This window comes from Phodopus roborovskii, unplaced genomic scaffold, assembly GCF_943737965.1.
Source record: "Phodopus roborovskii unplaced genomic scaffold, PHOROB, whole genome shotgun sequence".
NCBI classification, from domain to species: Eukaryota; Metazoa; Chordata; class Mammalia; order Rodentia; family Cricetidae; genus Phodopus; species Phodopus roborovskii.
In genome coordinates, this window is record NW_026126611.1 from 9,389,117 (window position 1) to 9,412,708 (window position 23,592).

At 41.8% G+C, this 23,592-nt stretch overlaps 1 protein-coding gene across 3 annotated transcripts in view; it reads right to left on the reverse strand.

Annotated features, from left to right (window-relative positions):
- The window catches only part of Scaf8 (SR-related CTD associated factor 8), a 142,223-nt gene that overhangs the window by 100,050 nt on the left and 18,581 nt on the right, over positions 1-23,592 (reverse strand). For all 3 annotated transcript variants that reach the window (XM_051205980.1, XM_051205979.1, XM_051205981.1), the window contains exons 2-8: positions 13,004-13,087; positions 10,717-10,761; positions 8,519-8,680; positions 5,997-6,150; positions 4,683-4,813; positions 2,802-2,978; positions 990-1,069 (exon numbers count right to left, since the gene is read on the reverse strand). In XM_051205980.1, the coding sequence (XP_051061937.1) occupies positions 990-1,069; positions 2,802-2,978; positions 4,683-4,813; positions 5,997-6,150; positions 8,519-8,680; positions 10,717-10,761; positions 13,004-13,087 (833 nt within the window). The remainder of the gene's footprint in view (positions 1-989; positions 1,070-2,801; positions 2,979-4,682; positions 4,814-5,996; positions 6,151-8,518; positions 8,681-10,716; positions 10,762-13,003; positions 13,088-23,592) is intronic.

Below are 23,592 nucleotides of genomic sequence, written 5' to 3' on the forward strand. Positions count from 1 at the left end.
CAAGCAGAATGGGGACAGGTCTTCAAACAGACGGGAAAAAAAAGGGTACATTATCTGGAACAAATAAACCTATGGGGAAGAATGATATCTATCTTCAGATATTGAAAGGCTTTGTCCTGAAAGACGATGGAGCCAATTTATCCCTATCTTTAAATCAAAGTTTGAATTAGTGTCTAGATCAAGAGACCAGCATGTGACACTGTCAGTCACAAGAGCTCGCTCCTCGGAAGGTGGGAAGCACTGACTACCACCAGGACTATTGAGACGTTCTTACACTGTTACATTTTTAAACTTTGTCAAGGAAAACCCCTGTACCGAAAGCATGTGTTTGTATTTTACGTGTTCATGTGCATTACCCCAGTATATAGAAACCAGAACTGTCTGCCTGCATCACCGCTCCAAAGGCTCCCATCACTCTCTCGTCCCTCTCCCTCTTCTCACACTCTCCCACTGATCATCACAAATCCCCTCATAAAACACAGGGCTCTGTACAACTGTATAAGGGGGAAAGTCATCAATTTCAATAAAAACACACAAGCCAGTCTCTAAACAAACAAAGTCCATGTAATCCCAATCCTTAATTCTAACTAGTTTGATGCACTTGTCAGTAACTGGCATACTTTCTAGAGGTGGACTTCAGCAGAAGCACCCTATTACAAATATCCTTACAATTAAGTTACTTAAAGCCATCACAGATATTTAAAAAAAAAAAAAAAAATCACAACTAGACTTACCAATGCTTATCAATTTTCCTATAGGGAACTTTGATATATCCCAACTATTTGCACAGATCTGAAAGAGTCCAAATAATCTAGGGAGGTAATAAGACAGCAAGTCCACGGCCCTCCATAATTTCGGTGCTTATACCCTGAAACAACACCCCAACTTATGAACAGCTCACTCCAACTGTTAAGAATGTTAACATCCCACCCAGCAATTAGAACAGCAGAAAAAGAAAATACAGGTATAAAGAAAAACACAATTCTTACAGTTGAGGAGTAGGCATTTCCTTTTTGGATTCTTCACTATGCTCAGAATCTTCCCCAAAATCAAACCTGTCCATCAACTTCTAAAAAAGAAGAAAGAGACAGATTAAAAAGTGCTTCCACATGGATAACACACATTCATTTCACATGACACCATAGTAGAGTAAGGCATTCTGAATGCATGCGTTTAGAGTACTGTAACACACAACAGGTCCCCTCATACATATTCATCCGTGCAGCTTCACTCACTCATTTGCAAGTGCAGTCTGAAAATATCATGGCCATGATTCCTTCAAGAAAAACCATCATATAGTTTCATTACTGTTTTTCTATTTCCATTGTGCCTAATTCATTTATTAAGCATTATCACAAGTACATGTACACATTCATGTATGGTTTCGAGCTCTCTGGAGGTGCGGGAATGATCTCCTGAGGTCTCAAAGGACTGCTTCACCATCATAGAGGGAAGTCATTTTCACATAGGCAGTAAAAACACTAAAAGTTCTATTTGTCGACACAGGGTTTCTCTGTGTAGCCCTGGCTATCCTGAAACTTGCTTTGTAGACCAGTCTGACCTCCAACACGGAGATCCACCTGCTTCTACCTCCCCAAGGGCTGGTATTAAAGGCATGTGCCACCATGCCTATCTCACAAAACAGTATTTACAGAAAATGAAGGATTATGGAACTATAACTTAAAAAAAAAAAAAAAAAGCCGTCTAGGGCCATAATCAATTGTTAACTAGTCCTGGTAAGAACTTCATGTTAAAATGTCTAGCTACTAGGACTAAATCTAGAGCAACTGGCCAAATGGCTCATTATCCAAAAATAAAGTTATTACCCAAGTAATTAGTATTGTTTTTCCTATGAAAATAATAGCAGAAATAACATGCATACATGTTGTAGAATATTAGTTGAAGATGAATTACATTTGTTTATGCTGTAGAACATTTGTTTAATGATGCAAAGATGTGTTGCATTCTTTTATATTGCATTTGTTTAACTCTGTGAAGCTATGTTACTTTGCCTGGCTAAAAATCATGACTGGTCTAATAAAAAACTAAACCCCAATAGCCAGACAGAGGAGAGGACAGGCAGGTCTGGCATGCAGAGAGAATAAATAAGAGAGAAGAGAGAAGAATTGGAAAAGAAGATAGGACACCAGAGCCAACCAGACAGACAGACAGACAGACAAGGAATAAGAAGGAAAGAAAAGATACAGAAAAACAAAAACAGGTAAAAGCCCAGAGGCAAAAAGTAGATAGGATAATTTAAGAAAAGCTGGCTAGAAATAAGTTAAGGCCGGGCATTCATAAGTCTCCATGTGGTTATTTGAGAGCTAGGTGGTACCCCCACCAACAACCAAAGAGTTAAAACAACAACAACAAAAAACCAACTACATATACACAGGTTTGCATATGCATATGTAGATATAAACAAACATACCACTTTATACACTCCTGACAACCATGAAGACCATATCACACAAAAAAGTATTCATAAAACAGCCTACACTGTATTTTCATAGTTAAACCTAAACATAAAATATACAGTAATGTCAACTTACAGAAAATTTTTCCTTTGAGCTTTCACATACTGTTTATCAGATCAAATTACAAAATATAAACCACCGAAATAAGCACTTGCTGAGGTAGGCAGGTTGTGTATTAGAAGCCAACATGGGCTACACAGAAAGGTCATATCAAAAACACAAACTACCAAAGTCTAGGATAAAATACAATTTACAAAGTAGAATCTAAATGCGACATAAAGTTTATCCGTTCACATAAACAAAACTGGTATTTGTAGTGACTACCTTGTTGAAAGAGACGCCCTGATCCAAGGGTGTAAGCGAGTTGGCTGCTGCAGCTGCAGCTGTAAGCTGTGCCGTCAGTGCCTGCAACTGAACCACAAGGCCAGCATCCAGGGCCTGCAGGATGGAAGGCTGGGGCTTCTGCTGTTGGATCTGTAAGGTCTGTATTAGCTGCTGAAGCTGGAAGGGGCAAAAAAAATTGTAATTTTGGGGGGTACTGGGCTTTTGTGGATAAACACTTTTAGCCCATAAACTTTATCATCTTAGAGTGTTTTTAATGCATGGTGGTATGAAAGGGAAATGACTGTGATGACTGTGATGCTTAGGGCAGTTATGAGCACCTGGGTGGGAGTCCAGCCTGGCCAAAGAAAAAAAAAAAACAACCCTGGAAAATGGAGACAGGCTTGGAGAACTCAGAGCCTTGCCACACTTCCAGCCCACACTCTTTGTTGGTGTTTGCACATCAAGCTGTGATCTCTGACTTCCTGTGCGACACAACGTGGCCAGCGTTTTGCTCTAGATAGCCGCTGACATGCTTCCCTTACCACTCTGGATTTCCTCCCTCCAGGTATCTAAGCCAAAACACACTACTCCATAGTCACAGTGTGTTAACACAGAATGAAAATTATTATAGAAGTTGGACAACCTAAGGACATAAACTTAATATGCTTTGCTGGGACATTTCCTCGGGGGGCTGAGGCTGTACATCAGGCAGCAAGACAATCTGGCAAATAATGTGTCCCACGTGGTGCTGGTGTTCAATGATTGTAGGGGGTCACAAAGAAAGGTCAAAAGCATCACTATGGGAGCCAGAGAGATGGCTCAGCCATTAAGAGTACTGACTGCTCTTCCAGCGGATCCGGGTTCAATTTCCACACACACATGGTAGTTCACAGCTATCTGTAACTCTACTCCCAGGGACCAGACCACATTTTTGGCCTCTGTGAGTACTGGGCAAGTACTCCCAAGTGCTCAGTCAGGAGAAATACCCATATGCATGAAATAAAAATAACAGAATGAAGAGAGGCACTATGTGTCTGGATCAGAGTCCCTGAAGAAACCAGGAAAGGCCACTGGAAAAGGTCAGCCTCAGTTGCAGTGGCAACCCCAGCACAGTGGCGATGGCAGGACTGTGGAAAGTCTACCAGAGACAGAAGCCCGTGGGAGGCAGAGCTGGCCTGAGCCTATGACACAAGCTGTGTGTATGCCGTGAATGGCCAACACTGGGCCAGCCCAGATCATGAGTCAGACACTGAGCTTTATGTTTTTGTTTTTGAAACACTGCTGGATATTGGTTTTAGAACAGTGCCCTGGTTCGTCCTTCTTGGAATCAGAAAGGATCAAGGTACTTTGGAATTTATAGGAGCCCAGTGAATAGACTTGTGGATTTTGAGAGATACTGGTTTCAAAGTGTTGAAGTTTTTAAAGACTGTGGAATGTTTAAAGCTGCAGTGTGTTTTATAGGGCAGCCCAGGTCACTGTGGGTGGGGTCACCCCTAGGCACAGGGCCTGGGATAAGGAAGGAAGGTGAGAGGACATGAGCCAGAGAGCTCTATGGTCAATACTAACTCCATATAATATAGTAGAAAACAACAACATCAACACGACCCAGAGACTAGTGTTCAGTATAGCCATGGCACCTAACAGTGGTTGTACCAGCTATGGGCTACCGCAGTATTCCAATACAGAAAGAACTTACCACAGAACAAACGTTAATGACAAGATAATGTTCACAATGAATTACTGAGTGAAAACTACAAGTTACAAGAGTCAGTCACCAGTTATAGGTGTAGTGTTCCCATTGTTAAGAGGAAAGGAGGAGGACCACACATTAGGAAGACGATGCATGCTGACCCTTCTTGACACAACAGAAGGACTGCTCACCTGCTGACCTTGAGGGCTCTGTAAGATCTGAGCCACAGCTGCCAGTGTGTCTGTGTTTGCTATCTGAGACACCCATGGATCCGGTAAGCCTTGGACCACATTGGCTGGAGTAACAGGTGTCACAGGGGTTCCTTTTGGAAAAGACATCACACACACACCCAAAGTACATCAACAATACTTGAAAAAGTAGATTTATTCAGTTATATGTAAAATATAATCAAATATCTTACTTTTACTTTATAGCCTCCATCTTGAAAAATACCTCAGACCTTTATGTAGTTTTATATACAGACAGGAAGGTTTGAAACCTCCACTCTCACAAGGAATCTGCTCATATTTGTCTTAAACAAACTAAGCCTGTCATCAAAGGTTTCCAACAGAAAATTCTTTTATTTTTTTGTTTGTTTGTTTTTGGAAACAACATGGTTGTACATGGTTTCTCTGTGTAGCTCTGGCTGTCTTAGAACTTACTCTCTAGGACAGACTGGCCTTGAACACTTGCCTCTGCCTCAAGAGGAGGGATTAAAGGGGTGCGCCACCACCACCCAGCTTAGAAAATTCTTTAACAAGAGGGACCAACAAAACTACAATCTTTTCTGATAAAAACTGAGTGTATAAGATAAAACCATATTTTGTTCAAAACTCATTTATACATATAAATCTGTTTGTTGGTGGGTATAAAACAAAAGCTACATACCAAAAGGTTAACAAATGTTGGGTTCAGAGTAAAACTGAAAATATCATTTAAATGTTCCAAGATGATAAAATTTTGAGATAATTACATTAAAGCAATCTTGGCTTTATTAAGAAATGTTTTAGGTTCTTCTTAAAAAATATACCCCAAATTTTCTGTAAATCAATTGAAGTTATATACAAGTTTAAGGAGTTACAAACAACCTAAATCAGGGGAAGCTTCACTGAGAAGCGGGATGTGGCTCGCTGGAAGAGTGCTGGCCTAGCATATTGGAGGCCATGCATTCATTTCCTGAGAAAGCAAAGAAAAATTAACTGTAATCGACACATTTTCCAAAAATGTATGTCTTTGGTGATTAAAGAAAAAACTCATTTTTAAAAATTGCTTTATAAATTTTAGATTAAGAGCAAAAGTAGTTTTATCTCCTGATCTCAAATAGATATACCTGCATCTGTCTCCCCATTATAAGATTTAAAAGCATGTGCCACACCATACATGGCCTTCAAGTCACTTTCTTTCAACTTTGTAATGATGGACAAGTTGCTTCACACCATTACCTTGTCATTGTACACAGGAATGACTTGAGTCTCAGACACCAAGTCTATACCACGGATGCATACCTGGAGTATTGCTCATAGCTGCAGTGGTGCTGGCCAAAACAGGGGTGACAACGGGGGGAGGAATCCCTGCTGCCATATCCAGAAGGGGCTGGATAATCTCACTCTTAAAAACATTATTCTTCTGCCATAAGTTTAATACTCTCACTATTTTACTCTGAAGGGTGAAGAAAAAGAATAATGAATTTTTTGCTTTCAAAACATTAGCACAACTCATTACACACAGATTGAGCATAGAATGTAAAAGAGATTAAAATATTTCTATGGTAGATTCTATCCCAAAAACCATTTTCAACTATTCTGTATGTTCTAACTTTTTCTGCTTTCAAAATCTTAGTACATTCATTTTATATACATTACTCAGGCATAGGACGTAAAAAGTGATGAAAATATTTCTATGTTCAATTCCAAGCTGAAATTGTTTTTAACCATTCTGTGATTCCTAACTTAGGCGGTAAGGGGAGTTCCTTCTGACAGCTACACAAGATAAATAAAGCTACACTTAGCTTAAGCAAGGTGACAACTAGGTTCCATTTTCTATGTATGTCAATTCCCATGAGACTAATAACATAGCTGGCTACCAACATGTCCTAAAACTCCCCTTCACGTGGGTTCCAGGATCAAATGAAGGTCACTCGGCCTGAACATCAAGAACTTTCTTCACAGAGCTATGTCATCTGCCCTGCCCTAAGAACTCTGAGGCAGAGGCAGACTCTATCTCAATACCATAAGTACGCACACATAAAGGTATATTTAACCCTGACTCATACAATGCTTACCTTCTGAACTAGCAAATAACTTCAGGACAAAGTCCTCATCTAATGTGACTCTTAACAAATTTCATTTTATAAGCTATTTAAATAATTTTAAAGAAGGTATTACTCCACTTAAGAAATGTAGCTCAGCGCCTGTGTTCAGCATATTTCCCTGACCAAAAGAAAAAGGACAATTTACCAAACTCAGTTTCTGCCTAAGAACCTTGACATAAATGTACTTTAAACCCAGGATAATAAATGTATCTATGCATAACACGAGGCACAGCCACCTCCTCTGTTCTTCTGTTACTGTTCCTACCTAATCTCTCCCAAGATAGATAAAGCCAACACCCCACTAGATTATTACTCAATCTGGCCCTTAGGGTAAGAATTGTGTTCAGTATCAATAATGTTCCACACTATTTGGTACTTAAATAATCTGAGTCCTTTACCATTCTGCAGAAATGAATAAAATCCGCACCTTCTCCACCTCTTATTTCTTTCTGACAAACCCTTTGATTGCAGCTGTGCATCGACCCACTCCTACAGGTATATCATGCTGTTTTAGCCTCACTCTGTCCTGGCTTTCTCAAATATTTAGGGTAAGCCCCACTTTGGGTCCATGCAGTTGTGTCACATTTCAATGGAGTCTATAAAACTCATGACCTATGTGTTTGACATTTCTCATTCACCCTGGTCCTAGGCAAACGGTGTCAATAAAGTCTACAAACACTTATCCTCAATTTCATCATTCACAAAATGAGACTATAACAAATTTTTCTGCAACATAAGTTTGGCTGCTAGCATATGTGGACCTTAACCACAAGTCCTTAGTGTAAAGCTATAGGATATCAGTCACAGCTCTACTTCAAATAACTTGGAATCCTCACCTCTCTCTCTAACAGACTTCATATGAAATCCCAACTTGGTTCTGAGATTCTATTAATAACTGTTGTGTATTCCTTGTTCAGCGCCATACAATCTAACAGACTTCATATGAAATCCCACCTTGGTTCTGAGATTCTATTAATAACTGTTGTGTATTCCTTGTTCAGCGCCATACAATCTAACAGACTTCATATGAAATCCCAACTTGGTTCTGAGATTCTATTAATAACTGTTGTGTATTTCTTGTTCAGCGCCATACAATCTAACAGACTTCGTATGAAATCCCACCTTGGTTCTGAGATTCTATTAACTTAACTGTTGTGTATTCCTTGTTCAGCGCCATACAATCTAACAGACTTCATATGAAATCCCACCTTGGTTCTGAGATTCTATTAACTGTTGTGTATTTCTTGTTCAGCACCACACAAACTTGAGAGGACTGGGTTACACAGATCTCTGTGTAACACTCTGCTGAGCCCAAAGACTGCTACTTAAGGGCCTCCTTGGGTGAAGGACTGGTTACAGACCCTGGAAGATTCAGGTCTACAGGCAGAAGTACATGCCCAATGAAGAAGGATGTTCCAGGATGTTTTATCGCACTTTTTTTTTTTAACCTTAAAGGTTTTTCCACTGTTTTTTTAAAAATAAACATTACATTTGCCTCAACAGTCATTCGAAGCCATACTAAGACTAGTAAAAACTGTCCCTTTAATGTCAGTACATATGGATCTGAGTCATAACAAAGAGTAAAAAGGAGTGACGCTGTTACAATAATTAAATATTCAGAGTAACTAAGAGTAAATGACAATACAAGGTTATATAAGATAATCTAAAGACTCAAAGGAAAAGAGAGTAACATCCTTTAACAAAATAATGCCATACCTTGTCATCCCCAGGGCAACGATATAAATTCTGGAAAGTGCTAATGATATTATTACTAAATCTGGGTGCAAACACATCCTTCTCTTGACCAAACTGATGCCGGGATTGCCGCACAATGGAGTCAATGACATAGAGTCCAGGGACCTTGTATTCTGGTTTACACTGATAAGAGTGAGAAGGGAGAGGAAATAAAAAGGTAAAAAAAATCCCTGATAGAAAAAAAAAAACATTATAAACCCTATTCAAACAAAAACACTGCTCATGTCACAGTGAATAACCAGACTTTGCCAGATCCTCACCATCCACCCCTGGAATGGTACCTCCAAGAACAAAATCTACTTTGGCTATGCAATGCATCAGGTCAACTGTCACCCAACTTCCAAACTAGCACTGTATAACTGATTTCGATGTCTGAAAACAATCTCATATATAAGACATTATAAAAAAAAATTATTTCGTGATTTTGAAAAGCTAGAACAATGGGAGCAAAATCAGGAAAAGGTTAGGAAATGCCCGCCAGTTTGCACTAGACTCCACCGGAACACCACACTTCTGTATCAGCAGAAGAACAAAGAGCACAGCCCAAAGCTCAAAGCTGTCTCAAATACCTTATCTATAAAGGAGGCATGACTCTTCCACCATAAAAACTCTGGGGAAATTGCTAACACGGAAACATGCAAGTATTTTCTTTCACACTACCGCACTGGGTCACTGTCTTTTAACTTACTGGTCTATTATTTAATTTGTGAACTATAAGATTCTCTACTTCTTAGCCCAGGGTTACGTACTTAGAATCAAGCTTTCTACTCTAGAAGAAATCTAAGACAACCTGTCTTTTTATTTATTCTGTATGCACCAGTATCTTGCCTGCTGAGTAGATATGCACCACATGCACACCAGGTGGCTGCAAAAGTGAGAAGGCGGCACCAGATCCCTGGCAATGGAGTTATAAACGGCTATGAGCTGCCATCAGGGTGCTGGAAATAGAATCCAGGTCCTCTGCAAGAGCAACACTTTGTTTCATCAGAGAATAATAACCCTAAGACAGTATGCGAAACTGTTCTCAACTTTACCTGCCTTGTTTGCCCTGTATAAGGTCTACAAAATAAGATGTAGCACTGTTTAGTGCATTAATGGCTCAGACAAAATTAGAGGGTTAAAAATAGTTGGGAGAAAATATTTTAACCCATATTTCATATAAATACAAAGTTGCTTTCTAAGCATACAGCTTAAAATAACTAGTGAAAATCTCCTTAAAGGCCATACACAGCAACAATTTGTAACATCTGAAAAAAAAAAAAACAATCATAATGACATGTTTTCAAGAAGCAAAACAAACTTAGTAAAATTAGCTGCTTAAAGGCTACCATTTTCAGCTTAACAAACCAGGACTGTCGTTTTATTTCTCAATCAAAACAAAAAAACAAAAAACTGGAGTCTTTTTTTTTTTTTTTTTTTTTTTGAAGAAGAAGAAGAAGAATCTGGCATAGTCCAGATGGGCATCTACTTTGCTAAGCCTAATAAAGACTACACTTTGAGCCTGTGTACCTGCACAATCCTATGTTACAAAGTGCTGGAGATGAATGCAGAGCCACTGGTATGCTAGGCCAGCAAGCCACCTGCAGAACTACATCTGCAACACTTGGAAGTTTCTTTTTAACAATCCATCAAAATTGACTCAAGTATTTGATCTGAAGGAGAACAAACATAAGGGGTTGGAGGATGGCTAAGTAACTAAGAGTATTTGCTGCTCTGCCAGAGGACCTGGGTTCATTTCTCAGCACAAAAGTGGTCACGCACAACCATCTCTAACTCCATTTCTAGGGGACCCAGCAGACACTTGTTGCACATATATACATATAGGTAAAACACTCATACACATAAAAAGTGTTCTTTAAGTCAGGCAGTGGTGGTGCATGCCTTTAACCCCACCCAGCACTCGGGAAGTCGAGGCAAATGGTTTTCTGTGTGTTTGGGCCACCCTAGTCTACAGAGGTGAGTTCCAGGAAGCCAAGATTACATACAAAGAAATCCTATCTTGGGGGGATGGGGGTGAAGTATTCTTTAAAAGTTAAATCACATGCTTAAAAATAAATAAATGAATGAATAATAAATGAAAAAATAATGGCTGAGAACACAAGCATCAATACAAAACTACAGCACTTTTAGCCTAGGTAGTGAATAGCACATGTACTTACTTTCTGAATGAATTTCTCAACACTTTGTACCACGTGTTTATAGAACTGTAAGAAAAAAGAAAGCGTGATTCCAAAATCAGTTTGCACAGGTTAGAATTTTCTGCTGACCACAGGTTTGAGAAGGGCTCCTAAAATCCATCAAATAAATGTCAGACAAAATTGCTGATTCGCATTGTTTACCTTACAGGAAACTAGCCATTACATTTAATTCTTTAGTAATTCTTTGGAGCATGTATGTATGAATATATCTAGTATATTAGGCAACTTCCAACATTTTTATGAAAGCACACTTTGACAAATTATATTTGACAGCAATATTGTTATGTTTTTTCCAGAGAGGAAAAAGAATGTCCTACAGTATATATTAAGATCTAATCAAGGACAATACTAGAAAAAGCAAGTAACTCTACCTGCAGAACATTAACAAATGCGAGAGCATATTCCAACAACAGCAGAGGAGAGATGTATAATGTGCTAGTAAATCATATAGAATGAAATGATCCACTATCAATTATGAGAAACTTAATGCATAATAAAACATTCAACATAAACCTGAAAGTAAACTAGAAATTACAGACAACACAATTTTAATGTCAATGGTAATGCCACTATTAAAACACTTCTGTTTGGATGAACTTGAATTATAGTCCCAGTCTCACGGCATCTGGTTTACAAAGGATAGCCCCTTCCCTTAGACTGAGGAGACATACGAACTAAAGCCAGAACACTGAAATGTATACATGGGATGACTGTAGGCATATTAGCACAAAAGCATTTTATCAAAACAAAATTCATACATGTTATCAAAATACTGTGCTTTGGTTGTTTTCTAAGAAAATGTAGGGGCTGGAGAGATGACTCAGCAGTGAAGAGCACTGGCTGCTCTTCCAGAGGACCTGGGTTTAATTCCCAGCATCCACATGGCAGCTCACAACTGTCTGTAACGCCATTTCTAGGGCTTCTGACACTCACACAGACATACATGCAGGCAAAACACCAATGCACATAAAATAAAAAAGGTAGTAAAAAAAAAGAATGAAAGTATCAATGTTCTTCGAAGAGTTATATACAAGCATACAGAGGCCACTACTATTATTAATGACATCTAAAACCGTCAAATAAATTAGCCAGGAAAAAAACTGTCAGTGTAACAGGGTATGTGATTGTGTGTCAAGTTGAGAAGGGAGGGATGGATTAATCTTGGTTGTCAACATGACTACTGGAATCAACTAAAACCCAAGTTTCAGGGCACACCTACAGGGAATTTCTTAATCAAAACATTTAAGATGGCAAAACTCAGATAAAAGGCCACAGAAGGAAGACGCTTTGGCATTTTACTACTTGCCCTCATTGTTATTGGCAAGTTCCTGGATCCTACTGCTGAGACATTTCTTCGTTGGTATTAAAACTTACTTCTTCAGGATTCCAATGTAGACTGAAGCCAGCAGCTCTCTAGAAACCCTCCAGGAGTCCAGCTCCAGACTGGGGCTGCTGAGCTATCCAGTCTCCTGAACTGAACAGCTACCAGACTCTTGGCCTTTCTATCATGAGACAGCCAGTATTGGACTACCCAGACCACATCCTGTAAGCCACTCTAATAAAACCCCTTTCAATAAATAAATAGATTCGCCTCTGTTTCTATAGGGAGCCCTGGACTGACAGTATTTCCTTGTTGCCCTGACAAAATATCCTAATGAAAGCAATTCAATACAGTTCTAGGTCAGATACAGGAACAGAAGCTTGAGACACTTAGTCACACTGCATCAGAAACACAGAGCACAAGAGACATGGTTCAATGGCTTAAAAGTACTTCTCAAACAAACTCAAAGACATGAGATCAATCCTCACATACCTGGTGTGGGGGAGGAAACTGTTCTCTGACCACCACAGCACATGAGTGCCCACATTCACAAGCACAGCCCACAGACTAACAACAATTAGAATTCAGCAGCAGCAGCAACAGACATGAATGCCTGTAGCACTCAGTCCCCTTTCTCCATTTAAATGGCAGGGGATAGTCCCACCACCCAGAGTGGACAAGCCTACCCAGCTCAATTAAGGCAATCAAAGTACTTCCCTACAGGCAAGACCCAGGCCCATCTCCCAGGCGATTCTAGATCAAATCATATTGAATATTTAACAGACTTCCTCTCAAAAAAAAAGTTGAAAGACAATGGAGGGATATGTCTGACAAAGCCTCTGACTCTGTATGACCCTTATGAATGGCACATGTACACACACAGCACACACACAGGGTGTTTATTTAAGACACAAATTCATTACTCACCTTAATGGCTTTGATGGCTGCCTTTGTAATCTGGGTCATTTTTGCTTTAGAAATGGGTGGTTTATAGTCATTCAGCGAATATAACTGATGAAAAAGAAAAACAAATGTTAAATACACCACAAGTGCCTCTAAGCAATTGTGAAATTACCAGCATTTCCATTTTTTATGTTCTCAATGAAATACACGGGTAGCTTTAAACAAGCTCAACGACATAGGGAAATGTAAAATTACAATCAGTTATTACCTCACACTTGCTTATTCATAATCATTATAAAGTTAGAAGATGTAAAAACTTGGAATCCTCATACACTGCCATTGTATGAGTATTACATTGAGTATTAAATGATACAGCAACTTTATAATACACTAAAGAGCTAGCTAGCAATGCGCTCAGTGGGGAAGGTGAGTGCCTCCAAACCTAACAACCTGAGTTCATTCCTCAAATCCACATGGTGGAAATAGAGAGCCAATTCCTTCCAACAAGCTGTCCTTACACAGGCTCGATACATGTATATGCCGTGTGTGCACACACCAAATGTGAAAAATAAAAAATATTAAATAGTCACCAGCCAGGCAGTGGTGGCGCATGCCTTTAATTCCAGCACTTAGGAGGCAGAGAGCAGGTGGATGGATCTCTGTGAGTTCGAAACCAGCCTGATCTACAGAGTGAGTTCCAGGGCAGACTCCAAGGCAATACAGAGAAACCCTGCCTCCCTCCCCACCCCCAAAAAAGGCACCATGTGATTGAGCCAATTCCACTCCCAAGTATACAATAAATATTAAAAATTTGTGCCTCTGATGCTGAGTGTAGTGGCCGATGCTTTTTTTAAAACCCAGTACTTGGGAAGTAGAGGCAGGCTGATTCTCTGTGAGTTTTAAGGTCAGCCTGATCCACACAAGCAAATTCCATAACAAGTCAGCCAGGGAGAGAGAGAGGGAAAAAGGGAGGGAGGGGGAGAGGGGAGGGAGGAGATGGGCATGTTCTCCTACCACATTTATAACTATCTTTAAAAAACAAACAAAAAACACCTCCATCACTTCTTCAACAGTCAAGAACTTCCCTTTGAAGAAAACAAAACCAAACTGTATTTCTAGTTAAGCCTCCCCTGTCATGTTTACAGCCTCTTGCTCTTAGCACACACTCTTCTCCTCTTCTTCTCTGGCACAGCACCCTGAGAACTTCCTCCCAGGGACTCCCCAGCAGCTCCTGTGTGCTTTTCCCTAAGTCACCTAAGGAGGAAGGAAAGGGCTTCCATAACTCCCCACTACCAAACTTCTCTAACCCTAACCCTTCAAAGCATTTATCTTTGAAGCCATTAATTTGTCTGACCATGTCTAATATATTACTTTTCAAACAGAACTGCTACAAAGATAATGGTAACTGACACTAATAAACAAAGGGCTAACATTCCTTTAATGTAATTTAAGTGATTAAGTGGATAACTACACACCAAATGCTTTGCAAACAGAAAGCAACCGAGGAAATTAGGTAAAAACAAAATTACAGACACCTCATCTGGGTCAGGGCTGCTGCCAAGGACCATGTCTGGATCCGTGGTCCCTACTGCAACCAGGATCTGTTGATGCCCATGGCTCTGGATACCATTGAGAGCAATGCCAATGCCACCACCTGGGGCCATGCTGGTGTCTGGGGGCCACGCTACCAGAAAGGGCATGCTAATCTGAGTGGCCTGTGCTGCCACTTAGAGCCAAGGTAACATCCAAGCATGGGCTGCTACCACGTCTGGGCTCATAGTCTTACCACAGCTGGGTTCTGTGTTTATGTCTGTGGCCCATGATAACAACAAAGGTCACACAGATGCCTGGGGTCAGCCACAACCTGTGGCCAAGCTGGGTCTGAGGGCTGTGCCGCTACCAGAGAGGGCATGCTAATCTGACTGGCCTGCACTGCCACAGAGGGCCACAGGATTGTCCTGGCCCCAGGCTGCTGGTGCGGGCCATATGGTCTGGGTTGATGTCCATGGCTCCTGTTTCCAACAGGGTTAAGAGGAGCCATATGTGTTGAAATCCAAGGGCCCTGCAGAGCCAGCCCCACCCCTCACTGGCCCTGCCCCTCCCTAAACACTGCATCAAGAGAGTTGCCAACACCACCACTCCTCCCCTGCACTTGGGAAAGATGGCCCCACCGCTCACCATGGGTGTGGGAGAGCTGGCCCCAATGGCGCGGGCCTAAGAGAGCTGGCTGTACCCCTTTTGTGTTGGGGTGGTCCCCGTGACCACGACTGAGCAGCTACCATCCAGACCCATATGATGGGCTGCTTCTTCCTCCTATTCAGAAGACCATGACTACCACAATGAAAAGAAAGAAGAAAGCGGTCACAGGTAAGGTGTCAGCAGCTCCTACAAAGTGGAAATGGGTTGGTAACTGATGAAACAAGGAAACCACAGCCATAGCAGACAAACAAGATGCAGCCACTGTACAAGACATCCTTTCACAGCATCACTACTCAAGACCAAGGTATTAAAACAGGGCTAAAGCAGGGGCTGGAGAGGTAGCTCAGCTGTTAAGAGCACTGGCTGCTCTTCCAAAGGACCTGGGTTCAGTTTGCAGTATCCACATGGCAGCTCACAACTGTCTGTAACTCCAGTTCCAGGGCTTCTGACACTCTCACAGACTTATGTGCAAGCAAAATACAAAAATGTGCATTAAATAAAAATAAACTATAAAGAGGGCAGAAGCAGCAACTGTAAACAAATGCCCTCACCTACTATTGCAACAACTATTAATGTCTGAAACTCAACCAACAGTGGTATTAAACTGTAAAATGCTAGAAAAACTTAAGTGTTAAGTGAAAAGCATTGTTCTTTGGGGGGAATCAAGAATATTCAGAGACTTCAAAAACAGCTGTTTAAGTTATCTCAAAAATTATATTTTATCATCTTTATTCTAGCCCACTTGTGCATACACCATCTTCACAGATCACCTTCTCCAAAACTCTTATATTGAAGCCCCAACCTCCACCATAACCATATTTAAAGCAGCATCACTCGGATGATCGGGGGTGTCCTTCTGTGTGCTGTGAATAAATGTTTCTCTTATTGGTTGATGAATAAAGCTTTTTGGCCAATGGACAGACAGGATGTAGCCAGACAGGAAGTATAGGCGGGACTACCAGACGAGGAGAATGCTGGGAAGAGGAAGACAGAGAGTGAGAGACACCATGTAGGGGCAGAGGGAGCAAGAGGTCTGGGCATGACCGGTAAACCAAGACCACGTGGAGACATACAGATTAATAGAAATGGGTTACTAATTGAGAGAGAGCTAGCCAATAAGAAGCCTGAGCCATCGCCCAAACAGTTTATAATTAATATAACCCTTTGTGTGTTTATTCGGACTAAATGGCTGCAGGGCTGGGCGGGACAGAAACTTCTGTCAACACTTTGGAGGTGATTGAATGACATCATATTGACAGCCAGCCCCAGTCTAGCAGGATGACTGTCTTTCAAAACCTAGATATCACATAGTTTTGCCCGCAAACACATACGTATTCTTTCACGCACCTAAGCTCTTTCCCCACCCCACCCCTCCCTCCTCTGTGAGAAGGTAAGTATCCATCAGACAGGAACAGTTTCTCCCAGGGACTCAATTGTCACACCTGGAGCCCTGACTACCTAGCCTCAAGAACCATAAGGAAAAAAAAATCAGTTACTTAAGACACTATTAAAAAAGGGTTATATGAAACTTCCCTACCAATTAAAAGCATGTTATTCTTTGAATGGACCCCCGGGGCACCTTGAGCAAGCCTGAGCTGTTGGCTGGGATATTCTGCAGTCTTGGCTGGAACATCTTTCCCAGAGTTGTTATCGGTACTCTTCCTGATTTGCTAACGCACATCTGCTGGGGAGGAACTAAGCCTGAGAACTTACATTCTTGACCCTGGATTGTTTTCCACTGTGCTGTGAGTCAGTATATAAGTCCGCTCCTTCCCCTCAACAAACGGCATTCCTGTTGCACGTGACCCGCTGTCTTGTCTCTTATTTAAATCTCTAGGCCTTCGCCCAATGAGTGGAACAGATTATAGCGCGGGCACTACAAGTGGAGGTCCCACTGAGATTGGGAAGAAAGGATCACCTAAGAGATCGCCCTTGGACGCCGGCCAGTAAAGTAAGTGAATGAGGGTATATTGAAGGATGGATGCCAGGAAATTCTCAGTGTGCAATTAGTGGCACTATTGAAAAGACAGGGCACTGGAATTCAAACTAAGACAGCTAAAGAATTCATTGCCATATTAGAAAAACATAGGTCCTAATTTATACACTCTGGAGGCTTAAACATCCCCGATTAGAAACAACTAAAAGGAGATCTCCAAAAGGTTTATAAAGAGGAGCTTGATAATTTCCCCATTGCCACCTTTTCCCTGTCTTGTTAAAGATGCGGTCCTGAGCAACAATGTTAAAGTAGAAGACCAAATGGCAGAGATGACCTGGGTAAAACTATAAAATTACACTTCAGGCCAAAGGATAAGAATTTCACCTTCATTTCGGGCACTTGTGTTCTGGCTCCCTTCTTTTTCGTTGTAACTAATGCTGCTAATTTTGGAGGAAGTCTGAATTGTTCTCAGCAGTTGTAGTTACTTTTCTCCAGGGGTCCTGGAGTAATCAGTTTTTAAATTATACACATGCTTTAGCCATGCAGATCATTAACATCAATGAAACCCGAGTACCACCTACCAGTGCAGAAGACCTTTTACAAGGACTTCAACTTGCTGGCAGATTAGTTAGAATGGGCAAGCTCTCTCTCACTAGGGCTCATAGCCCTTGCCCTTGGGGCTATCTGCCTGATCTGCCTACACCGCCACAGCATTAGACAAGCCCAAGCCAACTTTCAAACAAGACAGAGTCTACTGTCTTTAGCTCAAGAGAGTGCCTCTGCCCAGGTATGGCTGAACTTACAGATGAACTAATCACCAGAGACAGGTATGGCAGAAGGGGGGAAATTTTCAACCGAAGACAGGAAGGTTACGGGCCTGAGTGACTTCTCAGGTAAGGAATTATGCCGACATCCTCTGCCACCTAAGACAGGTGTTAGTTTTTATTAAAGGGGGACCTGTAGGGCCCTGCATGGACCTCCGGAGCACCTTGAACAAGCCTGAGCTGTTGGCTGGAATATTCTGCAGTCTCGGCTCCCAGAGTTGTTATCGGTACTCTTCCTGATTTGCTAACGCACATCTGCTGGGGAGGAAAACATCTGCTGGGGAGGAACTAAGCCTGAAAACTTGCACTCTTGACCCTGTTTTGGGTCAAGCGGATTGTTTTCCATTGTGCTGTGAGTCAGTATATAAGCCCGCCCCTTCCCCTCAATAAATGGCATTCAGGAAACTCAACACGCAAAATTCACATAAGAGGTTCAGGAAGTTCATGAAACATAACAGACACAAGAGGCTCTACGATAGGGGTTTCATGAGCCAGCACCCATGCCGGATGGACCTTTCAATAGTATAGCAGCTGTGACTGATCTGTACTACTGCAACTAACCCTAATAAACTTACTGGTTCATCCAGCTAGATGGGTGGAACTGTTTCTCTGGTTTGTCATCAGTGCCCTATCTGGGATAAAGGTATGTTTGTATACTTCCCCACAGGAATAGTCACACAACACAATTGGTACCCAAACATGACTAACATAACCAAAGTAAAAAGAGGAGAAAAACATGGGCAGCAAACCCCTACAAACGATAAGACAAGCAAATAAGGCCAATGTGTCTGAGGATGAAGAGGCCATGCAGGCAATCCCATAGGACTACTTTTCCTCAACATGTGGTAGAGTGTGGCTCATTGTTGTAGTGACAGCTATGTGTTCCCTGAGATGATAATAATACATAGACTCTAGGTGGAGCCATTTGAGTAGGGCAACTTTCTGGGAAAGGGGAAGATTTCCAATGGCCACTGATTACACAGAATGGGATAGTGTACCTCCTTGATGAATAGTATCCCACACAATTATAAAATTATATGGTTGCCCTAAAAATTCTTAACCGACTGAAGGATATTTTCACACTCCCTGGAGCACCGAGTGTGGAGCCCCAGCGGCGTCTGTGTGAGCTCCACTTTGGGCCACACAGCATCCACGTGAGGCTCATCTTTCAGTATAAAAGAACTATCCCTGTAACAAAGGAACTACGGGGCTGGAGCATTTAAGAGCACTGGCTGCTCTTCCAGAGGACCCGGGGGTTCAGTTCCCAGCACCCACACGGCGGCTCATGACTGTAACTCCAGTTCCAGGGGACCTAACACCCTGACATAGACATACAGCAGGCAAAACACCAATGCACATAAAAAATAAATTATTAAAACAAAGAAAGGAATTACAAGGAAATTAAAAAGGCTGTATGTTACCCCATTCTCTGTACTGACCTCTCATTTAGCACGCGCACACAGAAGGAAACTAAGGAAGGGTGACATGAAGATGATGGTGTGCTGTTTGTAACAACTAGTAAGACACCAAAGAAATACCAATCATTATCTGTCCTTTAAAACCATTACCAGACACAAACATTTATCACCTGGGACAACAACTAAATAGTGAATGAAGGAGAATGTGAAATAGAAAAGACAATAGTCATAAGGGGCTGGTGAAATGGCTTCTGGGTAAAGGAGCTTGCTTGGCTAGAAACACAAGTTTGATACCCAGAATCCACGCAAGGTGGAAGCAGAGAACTGATCCCTTAAAATCAGCCTCTAACTTGTTCACACCCCACATATATCATGCACATACACAAACTAAGTAGTTTTAAAAAAAGATACTTCACAGATCTGACCTTTAATACAGGATAGACAAATCAGCATGCAATGAAACAGTTCAGAAACTATGATAAATAAGCGTACTCCTCTGAACTGTTTAAATTGGAGAAGACTTTTAAATAAGAAAATAACTCCCCCACGGTCTTGGTAATGAGGCTATGGGTCATGGTGGTAGATAAGATCAGTCTGAGGTGTCAGGGGAATGGAGAAACCAGACAATACCTAGCCATCTGTCCTTGAGACAAAGACAGCATTATCTGAGACAATATAATGGAAATCAATCCCCGATAGACTGGTTCATAACAGCCATTACAGACACTTTCACAATAATCAGTTAAGAGCCCCATAAATAAAGCAGGAAGCAAAAAAGAGACATTACTGAGGAAAACTGGATGATGAGAGGCAGTGTTTAATTCCAATTCACCAGACGCTACAGGACTATTCACAGAGGAGCTAGGAAGACGAGCAGGTGCTTCACAACTGGCATGGGGGTTCAGCCCCATCACTGAGCACATGTAGGGAATGATCTTGATGAGACAGGAGCAGTACTGTGGATGTGAATGACCAGAGTAGAATGGAAATAAGGTTCAAAAGCTGCTCAAGCACTCAAGATAGCACAAGGGCAGAGTCCAGGTCTCCTGAAGATAGAGATGTCAAAAAGCCAAATGCTGAATTTGTGAGTCTCGAGAAGGCCTGAGCAACAGTTTGCCAAAAGGTAAAAGGAAGAGCACAGTTTTAAGACAAGACCAGGGAAGGGGAAGCAATTGGTAGCCTAGAATATGCTGTGCACATTTCACTGATGCAACAAAGTATACTGGGAAAGAGAAATTCACCCACCCTATGGACCTTTGCAGCCAGCTGTGGCCTCAAAACCAACCCAAAGACTACAAGTCAGCTGTAATGGCAGTCAAGGTAGACAAAATATGGTCCTGCTTCCCCTGGTCCCTAGCCAGGTCAGCAACACTCCACAATCCTACCCAGCCCGGAGAAGCACTCCAGGGTGAAACAGCAGGTTAGCTCAAGCAAACTGACTTAAGTCACGGAGAACTAGCTAATTAATGCAGTAATGTCTCCCATCACATTGCTGCACCTGTCACTGCTCTTCAGACAGAACAACGGACACAATCTCTGTGTGCCAAACTGTACTTGCTAAGTGATCTTTTTAATACTCTACTAAGTGCTGCATCCTAAAACCAACAGGTACTTCCTCAAAAAGCAGGATGGTCAAAGATCCTGCTCACCCTTTGTAAGAAGGTTCCATTATATAATACTAACTGTTGGGTAGCTCAGAATTAGGAAATAACTAAAAAAACAAAAACAGTTAATTTAAACAATGGCACTCTACATAAGAAGAAAAAGAAAAAACACTCATGGAAGCCGTAGGGCTGTTAAATGAAAATCCCTGAGCCCACAGCGAACTCTATTCCTGAGTTGTGGGTCAGGAAGCCCCCACCCCCTTGCATCCTATATATAAATCACAAAGGCTATGGCCACTGGTGCTGGCTGCTCACACAAATTGGAAGGCAAGTTCTTTTTTGCTAGGACAGCAGAGGCTTTGGTTTCAGGACTAGGAGAAATCCAACCGTTAATGAGCTCGATGTGCCCTGCACTGTCTACTGACTTTCTGGAAGACACTCCACAATTTGCTGTGCAAAAACTGTCCCCAACAAACGCGCTTGATTACAGACTGCAGACTATCAACATGGTAATGGATGAGATCCCTATTTTCCGATCTACTTTAAAGAAAAAAAAAAAAAAAAAAAAAAAACCTTCCTTTACAGAAACCACATGTGTTACTCTAAACCAAGATAAAAGCCTGTGGCTGGGGAATCACAGGCCTCAAAAGGAGCCTAACTGCTACTCTTAGCCAGATGTGCCGGCCTGTCAAACTGCCTTCTAGACATGTGTGCTTACTCCCACAGCTGCCGCTGTCACCCTCTGTGCAGGAAGGATACTCTTCTTTGCCGTGGGCAGTGCCTACTGCAGAAACTCCTAACCATTCACACTGAAATAACCATGGCTGTAGTAGAACCAATGTGAGCCATCCCATAAGTAGGGGGTAAGCAGACATGCACAAATGCCCCTTTCTAAGCTCAGACCATCACAAAAGAAGGGCAGATAAATACTAAGAGGTGGAGAGGGAAAATGGAGTGCTGTGTAGGTATTTCTTCAAACTGAAACACAACATCCCTTGGAGGGCTGAGGAAGGCTCACCCCACACAGACACACAAAAAGCTCTAGAAACGTTTAAAATCCCAGGAAATGCTGGGGTGACAGATGAATACCATAGCTTTAAAGAATTATTAAAGTAATACACAAAACCCACATCGCACACTTCAATAGATGAACTGTATAGTGTGCACGTCTCTATAAAGCTGTTGTCTATAGCTGGAGGTTCTAGTCCCACCTGCCAGTTCCCCAATAACCACTCTAAGGATTAATATTAATTATAATTGTTTGGTCAGATGCTCAGACATTAACCCATTCTTATTGTATGCTTCACCGCAAGGCCCATGGCCTGTTACCTCACATCTTCCCTGGCAGCCAAGTGGCCTCTCTCTGACTCCTCCTTTCTCTCTGCATCTTTGTTTGGATTCCCCCCCAACTCTATTCTGCCTGGCCATTGGTCAAAACAGCTTTATTCATCAACCAATAAAGGCAATATATTCCCAGCATACAGAAGGGCATCCCAGATTAGTTGTCTAAAAATAAAGTGAGGCATGCTGGTGCACAACTTTAATCCCAGCATTCAGGAGGCACAGGCGGGGGATCGCTGAGTTCAAGGCCAGCCTGGTCTATACAGAGTTCCAGGTCAGCCAGGGCTACACAGAGAAACCCTGTGGGGGGGGGGGGGTGTGGAATATAAAAAAATAAAATAAAAATTAACAACCCTCAGAGGCCTCAAAAAGCTACAAGTGGCATGAACACCCACCACCCCCTCAGGTTATGCTAGCAGTAACCACTGCAGGCACAGACTGCAGAGCAGCCTACAAGCAAGGCTGGCAACTCCGAGGGTGCAGCTGTCGCCCATGCTGGGGTGGACCTTTCCGTGACCCAGCTGCCTCTGAGTCACCGTGCTCCTGTAAGCTCAGGGGCACTAAGCGACACTTGGACACAATCCCCCCTCCGGCCTTTTCACCGCTTTACCTGCGGCAAGTAGACATTGCTCCGACTCTCCCAGCAAAGTCACACTGTACTTTGTTTAAAACAGGTATTTTCGCTCACAGTCCTTCTTGCCTCATGTCTCAACTCCCATGTTAAAGGATGAAATGAATGCGGTTTGTGTGGCTGGCAATCTAATGAATTTTGTCAAACTTCCTGATTATTTTATTTAGATCATCACCGACATTCTCTTAACTCTTCACCAAAAAAAAAAAAAAAAAAAAAAAAAAAAAATCTGAGAATTTCCATTTCTTTGTAGAAAATATTTCAAATATAACTCTAAGCAACATGAGCTGAAGTTACAACTGAAATAGCAGTTGTCTTTTAAAAATCCATGATTTTAAAGAGTTGGAGCTGATGGGAGATGCAAGTTTTTTGCAATTCCCTAGTGTGAGCTTTCTAAGACACAGGCTGATTTCTATTTCATATTAAAAACCTTAGAACCAAGAATGATTTATAATAAGACTATTATCAATTTTAAGGGATGCTTGTCACCGTCCCTCTCTTCCGTCAGCCGTGTGAGTGTGCACATTCAAGTGGGAGTTGCAGGACAACTTGCAGGAGCTGGCTCTCTGCTGCCACATGGGTCACATCATCTGGCTGACAGCAAGTAGATTTACCCACTGAGCTGACTGACTGACCTGACTGACCTGTTTTCCAGTTCAA